This window comes from Balaenoptera acutorostrata, chromosome 3 (assembly GCF_949987535.1).
Source record: "Balaenoptera acutorostrata chromosome 3, mBalAcu1.1, whole genome shotgun sequence".
NCBI classification, from domain to species: Eukaryota; Metazoa; Chordata; class Mammalia; order Artiodactyla; family Balaenopteridae; genus Balaenoptera; species Balaenoptera acutorostrata.
The window spans coordinates 120,821,034-120,846,004 of record NC_080066.1 but is presented as its reverse complement, the minus strand read 5'-3'; the positions used below and the strand labels follow the sequence as shown (position 1 = coordinate 120,846,004).

General features: G+C 38.2%; 1 protein-coding gene across 10 annotated transcripts in view; it reads right to left on the bottom strand.

The window, feature by feature from the left end:
- The window catches only part of MIA2 (MIA SH3 domain ER export factor 2), a 113,872-nt gene extending 90,862 nt beyond the window's left edge, over positions 1 to 23,010 (bottom strand). For 3 of the 10 annotated variants that reach the window (XM_007178319.2, XM_057543481.1, XM_007178320.2), the window contains exons 1-6: positions 22,719 to 23,010; positions 20,868 to 21,001; positions 18,613 to 18,699; positions 13,744 to 14,977; positions 7,418 to 7,636; positions 7,212 to 7,312 (exon numbers count right to left, since the gene is read on the bottom strand). In XM_007178319.2, coding sequence (XP_007178381.2) covers positions 7,212 to 7,312; positions 7,418 to 7,636; positions 13,744 to 14,977; positions 18,613 to 18,699; positions 20,868 to 21,001; positions 22,719 to 22,833 — 1,890 coding nt within the window. In that variant the 5' untranslated portion in view covers positions 22,834 to 23,010. Of the gene's footprint in view, positions 1 to 406; positions 780 to 1,213; positions 1,332 to 1,430; positions 1,467 to 2,840; positions 2,938 to 7,211; positions 7,313 to 7,417; positions 7,637 to 13,743; positions 14,978 to 18,612; positions 18,700 to 19,723; positions 19,871 to 20,867; positions 21,002 to 22,718 lie in introns of those variants that run through there. The other 7 variants (XM_007178321.2, XM_007178327.2, XM_007178326.2 and 4 more) reach the window with 7 other exon arrangements.
- Positions 23,011 to 24,971: the final 1,961 nt, after the last annotated feature.

Here is a 24,971-nt window from a genome sequence, read left to right as displayed (position 1 = left end):
AAGTTTCAGTACTAAAAGGAACTCATTTCAGAGGATCTGTCCTCAAGTTTCTCACTGTCGGGGAAACCACGTGTTATTGACCTCTGTTCAAAATAAATAACAGGACCGAAAGGCTAATTCATTTTAGGAATCGGGGAAACACACCCTTGTAAAGTCCTGCTAAGCTAATGCTCTCTTCACATTCCTGATCTCCAGGTCCCCTTACACCACACAAAAAAACCGCCCAGGCATCCTAGGAACCTGGCTACTGTCTCGGACACAGGCCGTAGCCCGGCGACAGGTGAGAACTGGCTTCAGGACCTCCGACCACCACCGCTCAGACCCCAAAGCCAAAATCGGCTGCTACCTTCCCCGGGCGGCTCCCGAGACCCCTGAGCCAAGAGACCCGGATCGCGCCTGGACTCACCCGGCGAAGCTTTCCCAGGACCAGCCCCAAGTGCGGCTGAGAGAAAGTCCCGGGCCCCTCCATGGCGTCAAGGCTGCCCTGGCAGTCGGCGCCGTATCCAGGGCCTGGCCGAGCCACCACCAGCGGGACCGGACACGCAGCGTCCGGTCCGGAACCCAAACCCGCACCCGGCAACCGGAGCAGACCACTGCGGAGCCGGCTGCGGGGAGGTCCCAGAGAGGAACGGCGCCTACGGGTCTCAAGTGTCCACGCTGCCCAGCCGGGGAGCTTCGGCCCCTAGGTTACGCTTTGCGTCCTGAAGATCCGAAGGCCCAAGCCCGCCCGCACGAGCCTGCGACCTGCACTCTCCTCGCCGCCCTACCCCTCAGTTTGGTTTCGGCCAGACCGCCGCACGGAGGCGGGGTCGCGGGGACTCCGTTAATTTCCCCTCCTACTTCGCGCGAGGTTCGTAGACGTGTCCCGGTCGTTCTCTCTTAAAGGGGCCGGGGCTCTACCTGGCGGAGCTACCCAGCCTTGGAAATCGAGAGGCTTGGGGCTGATAGAATGGGATTCGACCTCGGGGCCTGCTCTGTGGTGTGGGCCGCACCACCCCGAACGTCAGGACTAGGTCTCAGGAGCCCCCACCTCGGGTGCCGGCGGCGAGGCTTCTCCCGGAGGCCCCTCGGCGTAGCCCGGCGGGGTGAGCGCGACGCGCCCCCTCGGCCCGGGTGCCGGCGCCTGGCCCAGCCCCAGCCCCCATCGCTTTCCTCTCGCAGCCCCGCTAGAGCCTGCTCTCCGCACCCCACGGAAGCCCTGACGGCGTCGTACCCTGGGGGAGCCCGCCGACCCAGGGAAACCGGCCGCCGTCTTCATTCCTGTCAGAAAATGGCTTGCAGGGCCCGCTCCTGCTGCCAGCCGTGTCCGGACTTTGGACAGGAAGGCGTCTCGGGTCAGCTGTGGTCTGGGCAAAGTTTAACCTCTCCCACGCAAGAGGACATCGATCGGGCCTCCTCCGCCCAGCGGAGGGTTCGAGGGCTTTACTCACTTTTACCTGAGTTACCTGGGCACTTGCTGGGCAAACCTCTTTAAACTCCATGAACTCCTAGGTACCCAAATGCTAAATCAAACCCGTATGGACCTTAGCTGGGCGCGTGCTGTTCTCCTCTGAGGAAGGGAAGCTAAAAGTAGCATCTTGCCCTCTAAATTTAGGACCCTATATTTAGGTCTGTTGAATAAAATACCCAGGGCTGGATCTGTTCTTGGGGATGGGTTTTAGTTAACACAGGTGTAAAGGATCACCCATCTCTGAGTCTTCTAATTGAAGTCCTTAATGAACCAACTCAAAAAGCCACAGATACTTCTTCCTAAACAAATCACCCGAGAGAACTCAATAATTGAACAGAATCTTAGTTCCTTAGGAAACTTCCCTAATGTTAAGCTCTAGCAGCAACAGAACTATTGTGCCAAAAAGAATCCAGAAATGGCCCAAGTTCACGGCAAGTGATTTTCAGGACCAAAATGCAGGCTAGTTTTTTGGAACTCAAAGTGCTCTCTCTCACTTGCCACATCAGCCTAAGGAGTTTCAGGAACTTTCACAAGTAGCAAAGAGTAGCAGCAATTGCTTAATGATTCTCCAGTTTTAAGGTATTACACAACCTTCATAGTGTTGGACAGTGTGTGCTGAAACTAAACTATGTGAATAGTTTACTGAAATCAAAACAGAAGGGGCTTCCCTGGTGGCGCAGTGGTTAAGAAACCGCCTTCCAGTGTAGGGGACACGGGTTCGAGCCCTGGTCCGGGAGGATCCCACATGCCGCATAGAGCAACCAAGCCCATGCGCCACAACTACTGAGCTTGTGCTCTGGATCCCACGAGCCACAACTACTGAGCCTGTGCTCTAGAGCCCATGCTCCGCGACAAGAGAAGCCACTGCAATGAGAATCCCGCGCACTGCAACGAAGAGTGGCCCCCGCTCGCTGTAACTAGAGAAAGCCCGCGTGCAGCTACGAAGACCCAATGCAGCCAAAAATAAACTAATTAATAAATTAATTTTAAAAATCTAAACAGAAGCATAACCAAAATTTAGAATTTCAAAGGATCTTAGAACAACAACATATGCCTCAATTAAAACACTGTATTACTGAATGAAAATTCTTCAGTAAGTCTGAACATTTTCAGGGAACTCCAGAATCGTTAGCTTTCAGGATTTATTTACAACGTAAAACATTTTTTAAAAAATCCCTTTGCCCTCCCTGAGACAGTCTGTGTCCTTTTCTAGTTTTTCAATAATTACCATTCCAAATATTAAAAACATAGAGCAGGGACAAAAGGATAAATGAAATTTAAAAGAAAAATCTACAAGTTTCCCCATGGCAAAAACAGTAAAACTTAAACTCAATGCCAGGTTCAAACCTAATTTCTTTTCTGCACACTTAGTAGTCATATAGAAACTTACCTCTTCCTCTAGATCTTTCAATTCCATTTTTTAAAAGGTTCATGTTAATATATTCTAATACGTAAATAAAGTTCTACTAAACTCCTCATATCCTTGAGAAAGATTTCAGATTCTAATACATCCTGCACTCTTGTGTTTCCACACTGTGATCCTGCTTTGACACTTGTGTGGTAAAGGGGTGCTATAGGTGGAGTTGCGACTACCAACCCATAATCTAATTTCATGGACATAACTCCTGATTAATTCTTCCTTAAATGTCACGCATAGTACTACCCTCTTAAAATCTACAATTGAAAAGAGAAATACTAAATTAGGTAACTGATAAAAATAAAATTGAATATTTTATTCTATATTATATTCATATAGAGTACATGGTTTTTACCATGTGAAAGATATAAAAGTTTGTCCTCCTTAAGTAGATATGGGATTTTGCCATCTTATATAAGCTTACTTTAAAGGAAATGGAGAACAAATTCTGTTAGTGTTTGTGACAGCTGCTAGAAAGCATACAAGAACATTGGAAACATGCTAACCAGTACACCTTGTCCACAACCTAGAAACTGATTTCCCTTATGAAGGACCCTGTTGCTGAACTGTAAACACTAGTTACTCCCATTTAATTAAACAGTCAGTGTCACAGGCTGTACGATCTAGTCCTTCAAAAGAAAGTCAAACATGCTGAGCCACGTCTTCATTCTCTGCACTAGTGATGTAAGAGTTGTTCTCAGAACATACTAAATCAGGAGCTACCTGTTGAACAAGAGCTGGGTAATTTCCATTGTTTATTCCGCATATAAATGAATATATTTATATATTTTTTTTTATTCTAGTTAAGAATATATAAAGGTTAGAACCCAAAGAGCCTCCTCAATTATAAAATAAAGTAGATTAAAAAGTGGTGTTGGGCTTCCCTGGTGGCGCAGTGGTTAAGAATCTGCCTGCCAATGCAGGGGAAACGGGTTCGAGCCCTGGTCTGGGAAGATCCCACATGCCACGGAGCAACTGGGCCCGTGAGCCACAACTACTGAGCCTGCGCGTCTGGAGCCTATGCTCCGCAACAAGAGAGGCCGCGATAGTGAGAGGCCCGCGCACTGCGATGAAGAATGGCCCCCACTCGCCGCAACTAGAGAAAGCCCTCGCACAGAAACGAAGACCCAACACAGCCAAAAATAAGTAAATAAAAAATTAAAAAAAAAAAAAAAAAGTGGTGTTGATTCCTGTTACTTAAACAATTCAAAAAAAGTATTTTGTATACAAAATCTAACTGAAATTGTCAGTGAATAGAAACAATTACCTGAAGCATTTAGGCAAGAAGAAAAGGAAACACTTTTGCCTAAATTTAACTGGAAAATTGCTCAAATTTTCCATTTACTGCAGCTATTATGGATGCTTAATAAACCCACTAAGACTTAGAACTCCTGACCTGGCAGAAACTCTTCAGAGCATTTAGCCCAAACATTATGAACTTAAAGCCGTATAGAGGCCAAACAGTTGAAATAAGTATAGGGAAATGAAAACCGCATGTCTATTCAATGCAAGCGCTATTCAGCTTGAGCTTCTTGTTGCCACAGAAGAACGGAAGACTATGTATTACAGTCTTCTACTTTTTCAAGAGAACGCAGAAATCCAGATTTTTATATGAACTAATCTTTTAAATGTAGTCAACTGGTTCATAATTTTTAAACAATGCTCAAGCCAGCCAATGACCAGTCTGTCATCTAGTCTCTGCTACTGATATTACAGTTTTAAACCTGAGACTTCCCCAGAGAACAAGTGACTCTCCAAGGTCAGAGATAATTAACAAATTTAAGTTCAATATTTTCATGTCTGAAGAATTTCATCCAAAATGGTTCAAGTAAAATGTATTTGATTATATTTAATGAGTCCACAAAAGTAAGCTTACTTAGCATAGCCTGTATTAAGTAAGCACTTTATATGAAAGGTGAATATGGTGTACTAATAAATTATTTTTTAATTTAGTAACTTCACTGGTATAATTTTTGGGAGAGGGGGATGACAAGTGAGGGCTATGTCAGTTGGACATACTAATAAGTAGAATTAATTAAATGGGTAGTTGAAATTTTTATTATGACTATTTTTATAAATTACATCATTATTATTAGTTTTCCTTTTCTCCTATGCTAGAGCAGATTTCTAAGTAATGTTTTTTTTTTAACTTTTTATCTTTTTTTTTAAATTTATTTATTTTTTATTTATTTATTTTTGGCTGTGTTGGGTCTTCGTTTCTGTGCAAGGGCTTTCTCTAGTTGCGGCGAGCGGGGGCCACTCTTCATCGCGGTGCGCAGGCCTCTCACTGTCGCGGCCTCTCTTGTTGCGGAGCACAGGCTCCAGACGCGCAGGCTCAGTAGTTGTGGCTCACGGGCCTAGTTGCTCCGCGGCATGTGGGATCTTCCCAGACCAGGGCTCGAACCCGTGTCCCCTGCATTGGCAGGCAGATTCTCAACCACTGCGCCACCAGGGAAGCCCCTAAGTAATGTTTTTAATAAACATCTTCAACACCAAATCATACAGAGTAAATTAATCACTTCTCTGAACTTATTTACCAAGTAATGTCAACTCTCTGGAAACCAGCAAAGAAATAAAGTAAGGAGGAAGCCTCTGAAAGTAAAACAATATGTGTCATTAAGCCTAGTTTTCACAAATACTCTTACAGTCAGTGGCACCTGGTCACCCTAACTAAAAATCTGGTAAATTATCCTCACTTTTCCATTTTCTTCTCCTTGCTACATTCGATCAATCATTAAATCCAATGAAGTCTATCTACAAAAATCTACCTAGTTTGTCCTTCCAATCATTTTAACAACCACTATGAGATATTAGGCCAAAGGTTAAAAAATGTGGCTAGTGGGCCAGACCCAACCTACAGAATGTTTTGTCTGAACTGCATGATATTTTTTCTAATCTAAATATTTGCCAGCATTAAAAATTGGGAGATTTCACACGAAAGAACCCAGATTTCCAACTTTTCTTGAAATATCAGAAGATCTGGCAAAAACCAGGCTGAAGGTAAGTAGCAGCTACATCTTTCGGAGAAAGCATACACTCTCCAGCTGGCTACAGTTCTCACCTTTCCCTGTGCTGCACTCATTTCATTTGAGTTTATAAACCCTGTTTTAGACCTTCACCATTTATTTCCTGAACTAAAGTGATAACTTCTTGATTGGCCTCCCTGCCTCTGGTCTTTATCCGGTTCAATTCTTATTTGACAACGTTGACAGATAGACTTTAAAAATGAAACTTTGTCAGTTCACTCCCTACTTAAAGTTCCTCAATAGTGCCCCATCATTTAAAAGATAGAGTTCAACTTCCTATCATAACATGCAAAGCTATTTTTTATATAATCCCAGTATACAACTTCAGTTTCACTCTGTATTCAATCAGACTGAATTGCTTGTAGATCTCCAAAAATGCCAAGCTCTCTCCCACTTCTGTACTTTTAAAAATGCTCTCTCCTCAACCTAGAATGTTTATCCTTTCTTGCCTGGCTAACTCCTACTCTTTCTTCAATATCAGGTCAAGTAAGATCTCTTCTGGAACATTTTCCCAGGCTCCTCCTCCCCACCCTCTCTACCTACCACTTCCAATCAGTCTACTAGGCAGCTCCTCCTGTATATCAGTAGCATCCTGTGGCTATTACAGCACCATATTATAATTATTGCATTTTTTTTTACTGGTGTCCTCCAACTAGAGTGAACTCCTTGAAGGCAACCACTGTTAAATTTCATCTTAAAATGTAAATGAGAAGACAAAAGTGCCTCCTCAATTATTTATTTGGTAGCAGTAGATGAGAAAAGGAACAAACATTTGTAAAAGGTCTCATGTGCCAAGTACTACAGCTAGGTCCTTTTGCAATATTTCATTTACAGTAAATGAGATAGAATTTAATAGGATTTACAATAAATGAAAAAGTGGACAGATTTTAGAATTTTAGTTATGACTTGGTTAAATTTTGAGGTACTAGTTGCTTTTGCAAGATTCTCACATTACACCATTTTGAGGTCACAGCTGTCATTCAAATACTAATAATTTGCTTAAGATTAATTTTCAGTTCATATTATTTCTGAGTTAACTCTTAGTGTAATTTCCCCTGATTTGAAAAAAAAGGGGGAAGGAAAAAACCCAAATGCTCAAGATCAACAAAGCTTAAGGAAAGTTTTAGAAAAAATCCTTAACAACATCTATGCAACAAAACATTCATGTAAGGAGAAAGCTTACATGTAAGATCTTATGTAAAGAGAAATATTATGTAACACTTACATAGGGAGGATTCACTCAAACATAATTTTCAGCTGTTCCTATACTTAGTAAAATAGGTAAAATTATTGAAAAACATCTAAAACGTCAACTTACCCTTTCTGTAAGAACTACAATTGGTGAATACGCAGAAGTCAGGAAATCATAAACATCAATTTGAAATAAATATTTCAGAATCTGACACTCAGAAGCATCTTCTGTCAATTTATAAATAAAAATATGTTAACACTTGATACGATGTAATTTTGAATCTAATTTTTTCCTCACTTGCTGCATTGGAGAACAAATAGCTTGTTTCTTACCTTTTTGAGCAACATAATTTTGAGAAGACAAAGAGTAATCAGTTGAAAAGATCTGACTGTTTGACAGGGTATTTTCCACAAATATGTCTACTTCCACTTGAGCAGGCCTTTCAGTGTCTAGTGATGTTTTTGATTTTTCATCATTATTTTCAGAAAATAGAGTTTTGAAATGTACTTCTTCATGAATTCTCATAGATAACTCTATTTTAGAGACCATATCTGCAAATAAATAAGGAGAAATGTTTTGGATTTTTTTTTTACATGCTTGCTTTGTTGTGGGCTTCCTATTTTTTTTCTAGGCAGGTCATTCTTTGAATCTTGTGGGCATTGTGATACTTCATTATGGAAAGAATTCATTAAAACATAAATTTGTAGCCTCTATTATTCGCTACTTCTGATGTAATAAATTACCACACACTTAGTGGTTTAAAGGATACAAATACATTCTCTTCGAGTTCTGGAAATCAGAAATCCTACAACCAAGGTTTTGGCAGGGCTGTGTGTTCCTTCTGGAGGCTCTAGAGGAGAACCCATTTCATTGCCTTTTCTACCTTCTGAAGGGCATTTGCATCCTTTGACTCATGACCCTGTATATATGAAGATATATATGTACATCTCAAGAACTTTCATTTAAAAAGGATTACCAGGCTTCCCTGGTGACGCAGTGGTTAAGAATCTGCCTGCCAATGCAGGGGACACGGGTTTGAGCCCTGGTCCAGGAAGATCACACATGCCGCGGAACAACTAAGACCGTGCACCACAACTACTAAGCCTGCGCTCTAAAGCCCGCAAGCCACAACTACTGAGCCCGCAGGCCTAGAGCTCGTGCTCCACAACAAGAGAAGCCCGCACACTGCAATGAAGAGTAGACTCTGCTTGCCGCAACTAGAGAAAGCCCACGTGCAGCAACAAAGACCCAATGCAGCCAAAAATAAATAAATTTATTTTTAAAAATTTATAAATAAATTTATAAAAAATAATAATAAAAAATAAAAGGGATCACCCTTCCCCAAAATTAAGAAAAAAAATTAATTTGAAACATATGTCATAATTTTACACATTTGTAATGTTGTATCATATGCATACCATGTCATCATATGCATACATGTGCATACCATGTCAAATAGCCATCAATTTAAGACAATTCAATTTTCAAACATAGTTTAAACTGATCACCTGATTCAATGAACTAATCAAACAGGATTAAAAAAAAAAGTTCTAACTAGTCCTAGCCTGAGCTATAGGATTCAAGTAAATTGTGGGATTTATCCTCAGTTACTTTTTAAGACAAGGATAGAAAAGTATCAGTGCAGCCCTGAAAAACAATATTAAAGAATAGTCCTAACTGAATTATTCAATGTCTAACTTTGCTCTTTGAGTTATGAATTTAACACATGGCTTTGATGCTGTCACTTACTTAGCATTGTTTAAAAGATGAAAGTCCCAAGTAAGGAAACACATATCTGTAATTTACTAATGCCACCTGTGGATGTTAAACTTAAAAATGAACAATCAACTCAGGAGTCTGAATACAATAGGACTGTTGTAAATACAGGACTCAAATAGTGATCTACAATGATGTTTAATGGCATTAGGGGAAAAAAGGCTTATTTGACAATTAATTACACCAAATTTATATGTGCCTAAATTGGTTTATTTTAAATATTGTTTTACACTGTATTTGAAATAAATATATGTGAAGAAAATGAAAATTTCCTATAATAATTTCATATTTGATTAAACTTTTGAGGTATTATTTTCACATTACTTAAATCTAAGCTTTAAGATTTACATTAGAAGCCAAAACAATCTTGAAAAAGAAGAGCTGGAGGAATCAAGTTCCCTGACTTCAGACTATACTACAAAGCTACCGTCATCAAAATAGTATGGTACTGGAACAAAGACACATGGATCAGTGGAACAGGATAGAGAGCCTAGAAATAGACCCATGCACTTATGGTCAATTAATCTAGAACAAAGGAGGTAAGAATATACAATGGAGAAAAGACGGTATCTTCAATAAATGGTGCTGGGAAAACTGGACAGCTACATGTAAAAGAATGAAATTAGAACATTCTCTACTACTGTATACAAAAATAAACTCAAAATGGATTAAAGACCTAAATGTAAGACTGGATACTATAAAACTCCTAGAGGAAAACATAGGCAGAACACTCTTTGACATAAATCACAACAGTATTTTGGGGGATCTGTTTCCTAGAGATGGAAATGGAAACAAAACCAAAAATAAACAAATGGGACCTAATTAAACTAAAATGCTTTGCACAGCAAAGGAAACCATAAGCAAAACAAAAAGACAACCTACGGAATGGGAGAAAATATTTGTGGATGATGCAACTGACAAGGGATTGATTTCCAAAATATACAAACAGCCCATACAGCTCAATATCAAAAAAGCAAACAACCCAATCAAAAAACTGAGTGGAAGACCTAAATAGGCATTTCTCCAAAGAAGACATATGGATGGCCAAGAAGCACATGAAAAGATGTTCAATGTTGCTAATTATTAGAGAAATTCAAATCAGAAGTACAATGAGGTATCACCTCACAACAGTCAGAATGGTTATCATCAAAAACTCTACAAACGGGCTTCCCTGGTGGCGCAGTGGTTGAGAATCTGCCTGCCAATGCAGGGGACATGGGTTCGAGCCCTGGTCTGGGAAGATCCCACATGCCGCGGAGCACCTAGGCCCGTGAGCCACAACTACTGAGCCTGCGCGTCTGGAGCCTGTGCTCCACAACAAGAGAGGCCGCGATAGTGAGAGGCCCGTGCACCGTGATGAAGAGTGGCCCCCACTTGCCGCAACTAGAGAAAGCCCTCGCACAGAAACTAAGATCCAACACAGCCATAAATAAATAAATAAATAAAAATAAAATAAAAATAAAGGAATTCCTTTAAAAAAAAAAAAAACTCTACAAACAATAAATGCTGGAGAGGGTGTGGAGAAAAGGGAACCCTCTTATACTGTGGGTAGAAATGTAAACTGATGCAGCCACTATGGAGAACAGTATGGAGGTTTCTGAAAAAACTAAAAATAGAACTACCATATGATCCAACAATCCCATTCCTGGGCATATATCGGGAGAAAACTATAATTTGAAAAGATACAGGCACCCCAATGTTCATAGCAGCAATATTTACAAATAGCCAAGACATAGAAGCAACCTAAATGTCCATCGACAGATGAAGAGATAAAGAAGATGGCATGTATATACAATGGACTATTACTCAGACATAAAAAAGAATGAAATAATGCCATTTGCAGCAACATTGATGGACCTAGAGATTATCATATTAAATGAAGTCAGAGAAAGACAAATATCATATGATATCACTTATATGTGGAGTCTCAAAAATGATACAGATGAACTTATTTACAAAACAGAAGTAGACTCACAGACATAGAAAACAAATTTATGGTTACCAAAGGGGAAAGCGGGGGAGAGATAAATTAGGAATTTGGGATTAACAGTTATACACTACTGTATATAAAATGGATAAACAACAAGGTCCTAATGTATAGCACAGGGAACTATATTCAATACCTTATAATAACCTAATATAGAAAAGAATCTGAAAAAGAATATACATATATTCTTATACATATATATATTCAGTTATATATGTATAACTGAATCACTTTGCTGTACACCTGAAACATTGTAAATCAACAATACTTCAATTAAAAAAAGTACATTAGATACAGATATGACTTTCTTACAATTATTAATAAATTAATAAACAGAATTTTAATTCAAATAAAATAATGAATAGTTTTCATATTTAACTGTACTTGGGAAATTCATTATTTAAATAAGCTCAGTTTGGAGTCCTTTTGTAAAATAGTTATTAATATTGTAATATAAATAATTGTTCCCTAATTTATCTGTTTTGTAAATTCTTATGTCAGGATATTAGCTTTTTGTAAATGTGGTTATCTCAAGCCTCAGCTTTTCATAAATACTTATTCAAGATCGGTGATTCATTTTTCCTTATGCACTCTTTCTAAATAAGTCAAGTTTTCATTTGTTATTCCCTAAAAGAGTTGTTGAAATTATCTGAAAATATTGGCTATTTTAGCTATTTCTCCAATATTGAGAAAATAGAGTCTGTGTTTTATCTGAATCCCTCTTTCAGTGTCCTTTTTTTTTTTTTTTTTTTTTTAGTATTTATTTATTTATTTATTTATTTGGCTGTGTCGGGTCTTAGTTGTAGCACTCGGGATCTTCGTTGCGTCATGCGGGATCTTCCATTGCCCCATGCGGGCTCTTCGTTGGGGCTCGGAGGCTCTAGAGCGCGCGGGCTTAGTTGTCCTGCAGCATGTGAGATCTTAGTTCCCCAACCAGGGATCAAATCCGAGTCCCCCAGCATTGGAAGACGGATTCTTAAACAAACACTGCACCACCAGGGAAGTCCCTAGTATACTTTTTTTAAAACAAACTTTGCATGACCCCAGCTTGTTTTTCATTTAATTAATAGTGAAATGTTTTGAAGTATTTATATAGTAAGACATCTTTTTTCTGAAACTTAAAGGAATTTCTTAACATTTTTATAAAAGTTCCTCAAAACTAGTTATAATTGCATAAATGCCCTGTTCTCATTTGACTATCTACCAAGTTATTCATATTTAGAAATTCTCCCAGCATCACTATATGAAATGATAAATAAATTCTACTAAAATGATATTCAGAATGCCCTGAAGTTTCTATAAATAAGCTCTAAAATATTTTTATATATCTATATTTTGAATACTGTATTTCTGGGTCTGATATTGTTTTCTTTTAGTCTCTCTTCTTTCCAATTATTCATCTGCTTTTTCACAAATATTCCCTTAGGATCTAACAAGCTTAGAACAAAATAATTTCCTCTAGCCTTTGAAAATCTAGGTCTCTAATGTTTTCAGTCATGAAAATCATCACACCACGTTTCTTATTTAGAAAAGGGTTAGAATCTAAAGTCTATATTCTGGTTGAGGATGTTGATCAAGTAAAGAACTCATATTTTCTAGAATATTAAGAGAAATAACATATAGTTCTTCTGGAAATTCAAGATAATCAACCAGCACCAGTGAAATGTGTTTCCTTCTGAGTTTGCAACATTGTTGATCTCTTCTTGTGAAAGTTTTTCTGTCATTCTAGGATTTGATTGTTTCTGTATTATTGGCCAATATTTGTTGAGTTTCTAATCTGTCCATCATAGAGACATCAGAATGGAGATGTGGGAAAGTCATGTTATATAATTCTTTACTTAAAATATTATCCACTTGTTTTTAATCATAGGAGTTGCTAGATACCTGGACATCTAGATCTAGAAGTATCCTCTGATACTCTGCTCTCTTCTGTTGCCCTCTGTTGATCTCCCAGAATTGAGAGACTTGAGGAAGAAAGCTGAAAACTTTTTACACTGTTTTTGCTTGAGTTTCCTTATTATCTTGTACAGTTAAAGAAAACCCTTGTTATCATAGCTCTTCTTGGGGGGAGGAGCTATAGATCTAGAATAAAATATCATTCAGGAATCAAGACAATTTTAAATTACCTTAGCTTAGGTTTCTAAGAACACCATTCAGATATAGCTATATTGGGAAGGTGTAAATGAACTGAGTGCAAATAAGAAAAAATTCTCACCTAACAGAACAGGCAGTCAATGAACATCATCTAAAATAGGTTACTCAAAGAAGAATATAAATATTTTATTTAGAAAATAGAGATAAACACTAAAGGAAATTTTCTTTTAAAAATAAAGGAAATTATTGTCCCTGGGACAGAGGTAGAAGTAGAAACGGACAGAGGGAACAGAAATTGCTTTTGCTAAAAAGAAACAAAACAAAACAAAACCTTAGCACTATTTATATTTTTAACCTGTTTACGTATAATAGTTTCATTAAAACTTATTGTAAAATACCTTGAGATCTCCTTGAAACATCCATATATAGCCAATCATTCTTTGTCCCTTGGGATTTTATTTTATGATATTAAGATCTACTAAATCCCAGAGTAAACCAGAAATTGATAAAAGGGTGATTGATAAAGTTGTTGTTGATTATTGAGTATTTTGAGAAATATGGATTCCTGGATGTTTCATGTGATTTGCACTTTTAAAAATAGATTATGTTTAATGTATGGACACCAAGCGGGGAAAGTGGTGGGGGGGAGGGGTGGTGGTGTGATGAATTGGGAGATTGGGATTGACGTATATACACTAATATGTATAAAATAGATAACTAATAAGAACCTGCTGTATAAAAAATTTTAAAAATAGATTATATTTTAAAAAGAAATCATATTATAGATATTTTTATACTAACCTGGCTGACTGTATCCGTTCTTCAACATCATATCTTCCGTATTATCTGTGGGGTAATACTCAGCTGAAAATTCTTCTCTTTTAACATTTTCACCTCCATTATTTTCATCCAGTGTCTCTTTGGGAGATGGCAATTCTGTCTCCTTTAGAATGTTCTGGAAGTTCCAGGGGTTGTCAAAAGTATACAAGAACTTTTTAAAATACGGTAAAGTATCAGAATCATCTGTTTTCTCTAAGACCATTTTCTTGCCTATTTGATTTTCAGTTTCCATAATTTTTGTTATTTTTATTTCTTGTTCCTTATCAGTGTCAAATTCACTTGTTGGAGGATGTCCATGTTTATCTCCCCCACCTTCTTCTTCATTTTTTCCATCATCTGATATAATTTTATCTTCATTAGCATATGCAAATCCTAGCATAGCAAAACCAAAATCAAACCAACTTGGCTTGAGAATTGAGCTATCATTAGTGATTGTGTCTTCTTTTTCTGTTAATATTTCTGTACATGGAACGGTGGGTTCTTCCTCAGAGGATATGGAACTAGGAACATCTTGTAATGGTGGGTTGCTTTCTTTGGACAATAATTCAAGCCCTGTATCCTCACCCCCAAAACCAAAATAACTTGTAAATCCACCACCAAACCAACCAGTGTCTTGAGGATTGAGGATGTGCTCTGACTCAGACACTAGTTCAGACTCTTTCTTTGGCACTGAATCAAATTCTGATTCAAGTTCTTGCTTATGTTCTGTTTGGGGCTCACCATTGTTTAATCCCTCTGGGTCATTCTCATCTTCCACTGGTATTTTTCTACTTCGAAATGAGCTTTCTTCTAGAGGTTCAGTAACTGATTCAAAAGTCTTTTCTCCAGCTTGGTCCTTTCCAAATCCAAACCATCCTTTCACTTCAGGAATGGCTGAGGATGGTGGGACATGATCCCCTTCTGGAATAGGATACTGTTCCACATTTCCAGCTTCTACTGCTTCCCAGTCCTTTGATTCACTAGTACTTCTAATATCTTCAGGAGCCTCTGATGCTGGAAATTGGTCTTCAAACAAAGTACTTTCAGAAGTTGAATAAAAGCCAAGGTCTATCTGAAAATCACTTTCATATACTCTAGATTTGGGTTCCTTGTCTTCTTCATATGGATATGTATTTTCACCATTATCACTGTTTAACTCACTATCTTCATTTTCAAATGTGTAGCTTATTCCAAGAAGACAGAGAAAGTCAGATTCCTGAAAGAAAAAAAGTTACGATTGACATTAATATATAAAAACTCCTTGTTTCTCTGAAATCATTTAAAATGGATGAGTATGATTTTCCCAAGGCCACACAACTAGCTCAACAGCAGAGCAAAAACTCCTAATCTCAAACACTTGTATCATAACTGACTTTTCAAGGTTAATGATATAAACCTAAATGAAAATCCTCTTGCATTAGGATTTATTTACTATCAAATAATTGAAGAACTTCAGAAGCAGAGGCAATCAAGTATTGAGTATATTCTGCAAATAAACTCTAGTGAACAGGTGTACATGGCCACAAAATCTTGCTCCTGGTAAGGGTACACTGAATGGACATATGCAGCTGTGCAGCGCTTTCAGGGAGGGGAATTTACAGCACATGGTCACAGCTCAGACAAACCAAAGACTCTAAAGCATGAAGGCCTGGTTAGAAGTTGCACTAAAAAAACTTCTTTTTTTTGGCTGCGTTGGGTTGTAGCTGCGGCATGCGGGCTTCTCTCTACTTGTGGCATGCGGGCTCCAGGGCACATGGGCTCTGTAGTTCGCGGCAACGCAGGTTGAGCCGCGCGAGCTCAGTGGTTGTAGTGTGCGGACTCAGTTGCCCCGTGGCATGTGGGATCTTAATCCCCCGACCAGGGATCGGACTGGTGTCCCCTGCATTGGAAGGCAGATTCTTTACCACTGGACCACTGGGGAAGTCCTCACTTAGACTTCTTTTATTGAGATATTGCATGTAGTCGATGGAAGCAGTGATCCCCTTGCTCATCTCACAAAACAACCAAATCATCAAGAAGAAAAATGGTAAAGCTATTTTTTTTTTATCTGAAGGTATGAAACAGTGATATACACTGCTCTTTGGATATCACCATTATGAAATGAGAATAAAGCTCAGAATTTTACAAAAATAAACCTCAGGGCTTCCCTGGTGGCGCAGTGGTTGAGAGTCTGCCTGCCAGTGCAGGGGACACGGGTTCGAGCCCTGGTCTGGGAAGATCCCACATGTCGCGGAGCAACTGGGCCCGTGAGCCACAACTACTGAGCCTGCGCGTCTGGAGCCTGTGCTCTGCAACAAGAGAGGCCGCGATAGTGAGAGGCCCGCGCACTGCGATGAAGAGCGGCCCCTGCTCTCCACAACTAGAGAAAGCCCTCGCACAGAAACGAAGACCCAGCACAGCCAAAAATAAAAATAAATTTAAAAAATAAAAATAAAAAAAATAATAAACTTCAGAATTGCAATTTTACAGTATTTTTTGGCATTGCAACATAGTAGGTGATTAACAACAGACGCTGGAGCCAAACACTCTGGGTTCAAATCCTAATCCTGCCGTTTACTAGCTCTGTGACCTTGGGCGAATATGATGACCTTTCTATGCCTCAGTGTCCTCATCTGTGAAATGAGAATAATGACAGTACCTACCTTATAGGGGTGTTGTGAGGATTAAATGAATCAAGTAATTAAAATAGCAACTGTCTCTAGTAAATACTAGCCTAATCTAGCCCAAGGTTATACTACCCCAGATGAGCCAGTCATGCAAGGATAAAAAGCCAGTCATGCAAGGATAAAAAGGATAAAAAGGGGCCCCTTGCCCCTATTCAGGACAACCCTGAAAGGCCACAGGAGCTTCAAAGCTCCTTATGGAATCACCTGAAACCTTTGTTGCAACCGGATCACAGTTCAACTTCTCTGTCTGCCCAATCCTGCTTTTCCTTGTATTCCCTCACAGGTGCTATTCCCAAGGGTACTCCCTAGTAAACCTCTTGGATGCAAAGATCCATCTTGGAGTCTATTTCCCAGGGAACTTGACCTAAGAATTTGGGCCCTCTAGGGACTTCCCTGGTGGTTCAGTGGGTAAGACTCCGTGCTCCCAACGCAGGGGGCCTGGGTTCGATCCCTGGTCGGGGAACTAGATCCCACATGCATGCTGCAACTAAGACCCGGTGCAGCCTAAATAAATACATGTTTTTTAAAAAATAAAGACTATGGGCTTTCTATATGCTTACTATGTGCTCTGCACTGTGCCAGGTGCTGAAATTCTACAGTAAACAATAGAAAAACGTAATTATAAATTGTGATAAGTGCTATGTAGGAAGTAAACAGGAAGCTGTGATTAAGAAGCAGTAATTCCTTTAGAATCATCATGGAAAAGCTCTCTGAGGCACTGATGTCTAAGCTGTGACCTAAAGGATAAGAAGGAACTAACCAGGTGAAGAACTTAGGGGAAGCATTCCAAACAGAGGGAACAGCCCATTTGGGTTTCTGGGCTAGGAAAGAGCTTGGCATGTTCTAAGAACTATCAATAGGCCAGTGTGGCCAGGAGCATAGTGAGTGCGGGGAGAGTGGCACGTGACAGGGTCAGCAGCGGGGGCAGGAGCAGATCATGTAGAGCCAGGGTTAGGAGTCAGGGCTTGATTCCAGGTTCAATGCAATGCCATAAAAAGGCTTTAAACCAAGCGAATGACATGATCTGATTTCTTTGTTTTTGTATCTATAAGACCCATTGCTGTCTGGAGAATGAATTGGAAGAGGGCAAAAGTAGGGGCAAGGAGACCCGTTAGAAACCTACTGCAGTGTTCTACTCAAGAGATAATGATGCTTTGAGTCAGGGCTATGGGGAGAGTAAAAATGAAGAGAAGACATATTTTGGAGACAGAACTGACGGGACCAGTAGTTATACAGTGAATAGACAGTTAATCCCAGAATTTGTGCTGGAAAAGAGCCAGATAATAGTTTACTTAACTAGGCAGACTGACTTCACACTGACCTCATGTAAGGTAAATAGGCTTAACCTGGAATGTGAATTAAATGGGCTAATCAAATTCACATATTGAAGAGTCACCTTCTGATTCCCATTCTCATTATCAAGCCCAGCATTATCAAGTTCATTTAAAACTCCAACAGCAAAAGAGGTTTACAGATATGAGACCTAGAGAGTGTGGTGGGAAATAAACTCTGTCCCAGTAGGACAATAACATTAGTAATAATATCTAACACTTACATAGCACTTACTAAGTGCTGTTCTATGTACTTTACATATGCTCATTTTTTGCTCAATAAATTTGTTGAGGTAGCACTATATCATAATCATCATCTTCATTTTACAGATAAGAAAAAAGGCACACAAGACCACATGGCAACTAAGTGGCTGAGTCAGGCTTTCAACCCAGTCTACCTCCAGAATCCATGCTCTTAACCACTACACTCTACTGCCTGTTAATTTTTCAGTAAGCAAAATCCTTGTCATCAATCTCGTCTTACCTGATTTTATTCACATACTCAAACTATTCCTAGAGTGAGTTTTCAGACTATTTTATATATCCACTATATAAGATGTATAACTGATGGGCACTTATACCACAGAAAACTGTTTTAGCCAAAAAATTTTAAATTCAATTAATAACCGATAATGCAACTATACTCCAATATCAATTAATAAAAATAAATAAATTAAATAAAATAAATAATACATTCATTAAAAAAGAAGAAGAAGAAAAAAACTATTGGTAATTGGAAAAGAATTCTTGGGTGTTTACAACAACTATTTCTTTTGTTAGAGAAAATAAAATATAAATTTTCTCTAATAAATAAATAAATAAATTCAATTAATAACCGAAATGAGTTTACTCACTTTTGTTGATATTTCAACTTCCTCAGATATGAACACCTCTTCAATCTGGACTGCATCTCTGGGAAAATACCCAAAGTCCTTTCCTTTCTATCAAAATGAAGAATGAAGATTAGCAAGTAAGAGTGATCAAAGCAATAATAGCCATTGAGCCTAATTTTGTTTCATGTCCTTGGCTTTCATCTATTTCAAATTACAAACATTAACAGCTTTCATTTACCATCTAAAAGAAAGTCAGTGAAATCATATTCCTTTTGCTACTCGACAGAACAGCATAAATCTGAGGGAACAAAGGGTCAAGCTATAAAATGCCACTTTTTCAGATTTCAGAGGGAAAACCACACATTTTCTTTCTTTTTTCTGTTCTTAATGACCTTTCTTGCCCAGGTGGACCACAGATTTACACTAGTAAACCTGGAATATCAAAAAGCAAGAGAATGGTGACTGTAGCCCAGCAAGATGGAGCTGTGACATATGCAGCATTTTCAGGATGTCAAAATTGGGTAAGATGTTTAAACTCTGAAGGGCTGAGGTGGATTCATCAAGATAGTAAGGATCTATGAGTCTTCCAGAGTGCATTTGGTTCCATACAACTTTTCTGAGGGTACCTTGGTAGCAGAGATCCTCTCAATCCAGTTTAAGTGCATACAAGATGTCCCCCAAGAGTGAAGGCTTCACATAACCACTCTCAGCCCATTTCCCATCCCTGTCAAAGTTTAAAGAGCATATTTCTTTTGGCCTTTTGATTCAGCACCATTATACCTCAACTGCGATTCTTCCAGCTCTCCAGTTGCTGCAATTATTTGGAAACCGAAGGAATGAACTCCACAGTGTGGCTTCTTTTTCTTGGCCATGCCAGTGGGGCTCACGGGATCTTAGTTCCCTGACCAGGGATTGAACCCGGGCCCTCTGGCAATGAAAGCCCAGAGTCCTAACCACACAGTGTGGCTTCTTAGACAGTTATCTGCCTGGACTAGACACCTAAGGCGCAAAACCAAGTGTGCTTGAAACTTCACCCTGGCTCCACACATTACATGCTGCTTTTGTGTGGAACTATCATTTTCACACATAGTAAACAAGAAAGAATGCTTTCTTTTCCTCTTATGATACTTACTGTGTCATTTTCCTTATAGTTGCATTGGATACCTCCCATGCATTCAAGACAGAGAAATGGCATGTTTAAGGCACCATAAGCAGTAAGAAGTCTTGGGAGCTGCAAAGTCCAGGTAAACAATTCTGGCCAACAACAGTCTGAGGTTCAGTCATGTAGCCCCTCATGCTAAAAAGCAGGATAGACCCAAATAGAATCTGCTCCTTCAAATAAAGATCACAGAGGCTACACAGGGAAGAGATCTTATGCATACGCAATATGGAAATGATGTAGGTATCAGGTTGGTCATGCTTGTTCAGCTTGGGAGTAAAATCACTTGTCATGGCATCTTTTCATTCTAAAGCATGATATAATCTAAGATACAAACCTATATTCAACTGAAAATATTAATCATTAATTTTTCTATGTTGTATATTCAGAGAGGTGATTCAGGCGTCTAGGCATTTCAGTGTAATAGGACTTTGGGCCAAATAGTAGTCTCTCTCAGTTATTCTTTTCCTCCATGAAAAATTCATATACCTCACTTCCCTAGGCTACTAATCTTTCTGAGGATCTCTTCAATAGCAACTCAGTCCTTTATTTGCTCAGAAAGTCATGTCTTTTTTTTTTTTTTTTTTTTTTTGGCCAAGTAGGATCTTAGTTCCCCAACCAGGGAATGAAACTGCGCCCTCGGCAATGAAAGCGCAGAGTTCTAACCATTGGACCACCAGGGAATTCCCAAGACATGTCTTTTAATCTGATTAACTAAAACTTCCCAGTCTCTCTTAAACTTGGCCATTGGTAGCACCAAGGGATAGCTGGGGTTACCTAGTCATCCCATAATCTCCATTGGCCCCTCTGAAGTCTCTCCAAATAAATATAAAACCTAAGTTCAAAAACTATGCATGCTGTGTAAAAGTAATTTCAAGGCACTCTTAAACCTTCATCCCAACCAGACTGGCTTCCCCAAAGCTACTTTTTATAGAAATTCTGGAACCAACACTGAACATGACCATTTTTTTGTTTGTTTGTTTAAATATGTTAAGGGTTTTTAATATATATATAAAGTACTTTTAAATTCTTAAAGCTCCTTTAGAGATGAACAGCAGGCATCCTTGTGCAAGCTAGTCATTTATTCTGTATTCAATTTGTAAGATTAGATACTTACACTTCCTGCCCACAAATCTTCCCTTTCTCCTGCGAGTTTAACATAAACGGATATCTCTTCTCCCTTAGTGAAGTTCAGGTATCGACAGTCAGGTCCTCTGTAATCTCTTATGGCTAAGACTCTGCTTATTAAAGCTATGTAAACATGCAGAGAAAAACATACAGTAGAGAAGGGAAGGAAAAGATAATTAGTTTTCTTCTGGCACCTACTATACTCCAGGCATCATGATAAGCTCTTTCATACCTTTTATTACTGCTATTATTAAATCCTCAAAACAGACCTATGAGGTAAATAATCTCATCTCAGACTAAAAAATGAGCCTTTAATTAACTATCAAAGAGTTGGTCACACACCTGATAAATGGTGGAGCCAGATTTGAACTGAAGTTCTTTTCACTGCAACATCCGCCTTCTGTATTCTGAGTTTTCTTTCTGTTTTTTCCTAAGCCTTTCTAAAAACCCATCAGTCTCTCTTCATGGACAACTCATATCCTACTTCCACTATAAGACAACCCTAATTGGTCCAGCCTACTCTGCCGCTTCTCTGAATTTCAATATTATCTATTATCCTCATGTTGTATTACTATTTACTGTTTCATATTGACCTGTCTTGTCATCATTCACTAGAATGAAAATCCCTGGAGGACAAGAAACTTATCTTACATTTCATTTTATCCCTCTTAGATACACACCCCTCATCCCCCAGACCCAGCGCATAATAGGCCCTTAATAACTATGAATGATCATAACCACATATGCTAGATTTAGCCCTTCAGCACATAAAGTAATATACATACCTTATTAACAATTATAATTATACTGGCATATGTAAAACCTTTTCATTAAGTCGGGCAATTAAAGTTAAAAAACTTTTATCAATTACTATAAATTTGAATGTTCTCTTTCTTTCCATGTTATGTGCCTAGCCCTAAGGAAACTAAAATGAGGTTGTAAAGAAGGAAAGAAAAATTGTTATAATAATATTATTATAAAACATCATCTAGTAAACATTCTCTATATATTAAATTATGTATCCAAATGATTAAGGAAAATGTTTACACATAAAAAATTTACTTTTAAATCATTTATGTTCATACTAATAATATTTTGCATTTTTAATTACGTGTTGCAAATTCGAAGTAATTCTCACATACTGGAGGGATAGAACAATATAAAGCAATTCTAATATACTGGGATGCTATTCATTTTGTACCATAATGCCAATTTCAGAAAATAAGTTCTTAAGCAATAAAATGAAAATTAATTTCTCTTTGTAGAAGAGGAAGTTTAATATTCAAAGATATAAATAAAATTATGTACTCCTAACACTGATTTCAGTATTTTTGCATAATAAGGGAACACAGAAATAATTAATGTTTGATAAAGTTTACACAATAAATCATGACAGTTTGAAATAAAAACAGTCTTAGAAAACTCATGAGAATCAGAAACTTCTGATTGTGAAATAGAAACTAAAAAATGTAAGGGCTTCATAAAAATAACTATCAAATGGCTTGATATCTTTTTTAATACAAATCAATTACACTTATCTTAAAAAATAGTAAAAGTGCTAATTAGTTTGTTTTTGAGATCTGGATTAATATCCTTAAAATTTCTTATATATTTATATATCAGGCTGATCTTTGCCCCTTTGTATATTTACATTAAAAACTGTCACAAAATACTTTGCTTCCAGCATTTCTTTTTTATAGTGTACTATACCTTACAATTATAAATATTTCTCAATGATATTAATGTTCATTTTTATCATACATGTCCACAATAACGTTTTATATCATTTCAGAGCCTCATTTTAAGAGGAAAAGAAGGAAAAAAAAGAAAAGCGACTTACTTTCACATTCCAAGTCACCACATTTTTTTAAGTCTGCCAGCAGTTTTGTGCCCTCCAGACACTTTGTCAGAGAAATAACGAGAAGGAGGATTCTGTGAACTCCAAGATCCGCCATGCTAAAACAAGCAGGAATCCCAAACAAGGTTTAAACCAGTTGTTTAGGCGCCAGATATGCCAGCCAAAACAGGAGATACCCCACACTCTTTACTAAATGTAAGAGGAAAAGTTTTGGGGTTTTTAAATCCCTTGATAACTACCTTTTTCTATTGGTGTTTAGGCTTAACTTGAGGGACAAACACTCTCTGCTCTCAATCTGCAGTATCAGCAGTGTCAGGTGTCCAGATTATACATAAGGGTTTAATAATTAACAGGGATTTTTAGTTGGAGTCATGTTTTATAAAGCCAGTGCAGTAAAACTCTCTTGCTTAAAGGCACCTTGCATTCCACAGAACAATTCTTAAAGAGGCCTCCATAAAAAGGTAGTTCATCTCCTTCTGTTAAAGTCTTCAGGTAGATCAGTCGATAAGTTCATAGTATTTGCTGCATGCAAATACCAGCGTCAGTGGAGATATAGTTATATGTAGAAGCAATAATAATTTATGTTAAAAGCATGGTTTGGGATTATCATGATGAAAGTTACTTGAAAAAAATATCCCACGTTCGTATTTTAACAACCTTCAGTGTTACTATGAAGTTGAAACTTATATTTAGTTAAGATAGTTAAAATGTATTAAGTACTAATTATGTTGCAGGTACTGTCAAACAATTACGTGATCTGATTTTACTCTCACATCAACTCTCTGAGGTAGGTAATATTATCATCCCCATTTTTGCATTATGAGGAAACCGAGGTACATAGAGATGGGTTAAATCACTTGCCCAATGTCACATATTGAGTGGAGAAGAAATTAAAACCTAGGCTCTGTGACTCCTCCTACCCACAACCACTATGCTTTACCACCAAGAATCAAGTCATCTGCCACAGAAAGATGTCTACTCCGTCTGCAACAATACCATTCTGGAAACAGAAGGTACAATATCATTTTATGTATTTAAATTCATATGCATATTTCTGTATATAGAGAGAGAAAGAGAGAGATGTCTGAAAGAATCCTCCCCCATATGGTGGGAATATATCGTGTGAGTTCCAGTTGTGTTCACTTTCTTCCTTGTATTTTTCTCTATTGTTTGACTTTCTTTTTAAAAATCAGTGAGCATATATAATTTTAAAATAACAATAAGGTTTTGAAAATCAAATTATTTGAAAGATAGTGTCACTTAAAAGGGATCAAATCCCTATACTGGGAATTTTTGTGTAAAACACTAGATCGCAGTAGGTTTTTGGAAAACAAAGTTGTCCTATTTCAATCTCAGGAAAATATTTTTCTAAGCCCTTCTTTGCTGTACCTTTTCCCAGTGTCTGGGCATGCCAGGGTATACATACTTTGCAGGATGCAGCACTTGAATGACACCACGCTCCCCTTTAGTGCCTGAGCAAGCTAATATGAAAGATTGTTGCTTTCAAAGTCCTAAAAAAAAAAGACGTGTGTTTTCTATTTGTTTGTTTTCCAGAACCAATAATTAGTAGGAAGCCTGCTCTCTGAGATCAAAGATTTTTACATCCTCAGAAAGAATCTGATAGAGCATGGATTTGAGGATCCTTTGGTTTACAATCAGAGTGCTGCATAACTGTACACGTGCACACTTAAAAAGGTGTAGTTTGAATACTTTTGCAAATCTATAAACTATGTTGTCAAAGACATTAAAGAACAATTAGCTCTTCAGCTTCAAATTTTGGCACAGAATTATTTACATAATCTATAATATCAAATCAAGAGTATTTACTAACTGGGACTTCCCTGGTGGCTCAATGGTTAAGACTCTGAGCTCCCAATGCAGGGGCCCGGGTTCAATCCCTGGTCAGGGAACTAGATCCCACAGGCATGCCGCAACTAAGGAGTCCGCAAGCCGAAACTAAGGAGCCTGCCTGCTGCAACTAAGACCCGGTGCAACCAAATAAATAAATATTTTTTAAAAAGAATATTTAATAATTAATGTACTTCATCATTTTTGTATTCAATATTAAAGATGTTATGGCTAAATTCTGAACTAGTTAATTTAATTGTGTTCTAAGTTAAGAGAGAGAAGAACCCAGATAAATTTAAATTTGCCTGTTCATTTGAGTCCAGAAAAACAAGAGAACAATCCTTGCCTAAGATACCAGCTTGGAGAGATTTGCTCCTGCTAGAAAGG